The sequence below is a fragment of the Myotis davidii genome, unplaced genomic scaffold (genome assembly GCF_000327345.1).
Source record: "Myotis davidii unplaced genomic scaffold, ASM32734v1 scaffold3578, whole genome shotgun sequence".
Classification (NCBI taxonomy): domain Eukaryota; kingdom Metazoa; phylum Chordata; class Mammalia; order Chiroptera; family Vespertilionidae; genus Myotis; species Myotis davidii.
Window position 1 is genome coordinate 206039 of NW_006289094.1, and position 306 is coordinate 206344.

The 306-nt window shown below is 63.4% G+C and overlaps 1 protein-coding gene across 1 annotated transcript in view; it reads left to right on the plus strand.

Moving 5' to 3' along the window:
- The window catches only part of ATHL1 (ATH1, acid trehalase-like 1 (yeast)), a 7883-nt gene that overhangs the window by 3809 nt on the left and 3768 nt on the right, over positions 1 to 306 (plus strand). Inside the window, exon 7 of the mRNA XM_015562388.1 lies at positions 163 to 271. Coding sequence (XP_015417874.1) covers positions 163 to 271 — 109 coding nt within the window. The remainder of the gene's footprint in view (positions 1 to 162; positions 272 to 306) is intronic.

Genomic DNA, 306 nt, shown 5'->3' on the forward strand with positions numbered 1-306 from the left:
GGGCGGGGGGTCATTGGGGATAGTGAACGGTCATGGGGGATGGGGGATGGTCATGAGCTGGTGGATGCTCTTCAGTTCAAGGTCGGGGTCAGGTCAGGGTCAGGCCAGGGTTAACCTGATGTTGCCACCCCACCCTGGCCAGTGCACCGGGGCAGGTCTAAGCCCCTGCACTAAGCACCTTCGTGCCTCTGTGCCCAGGAGTCATGCCCCCCGACGAATACCATTCCGGCGTCAACAACTCCGTGTACACCAACGTGCTGGCCCAGAACAGGTGAGCCCCAAGCCCCCACCCCACCCAGCCCAGCC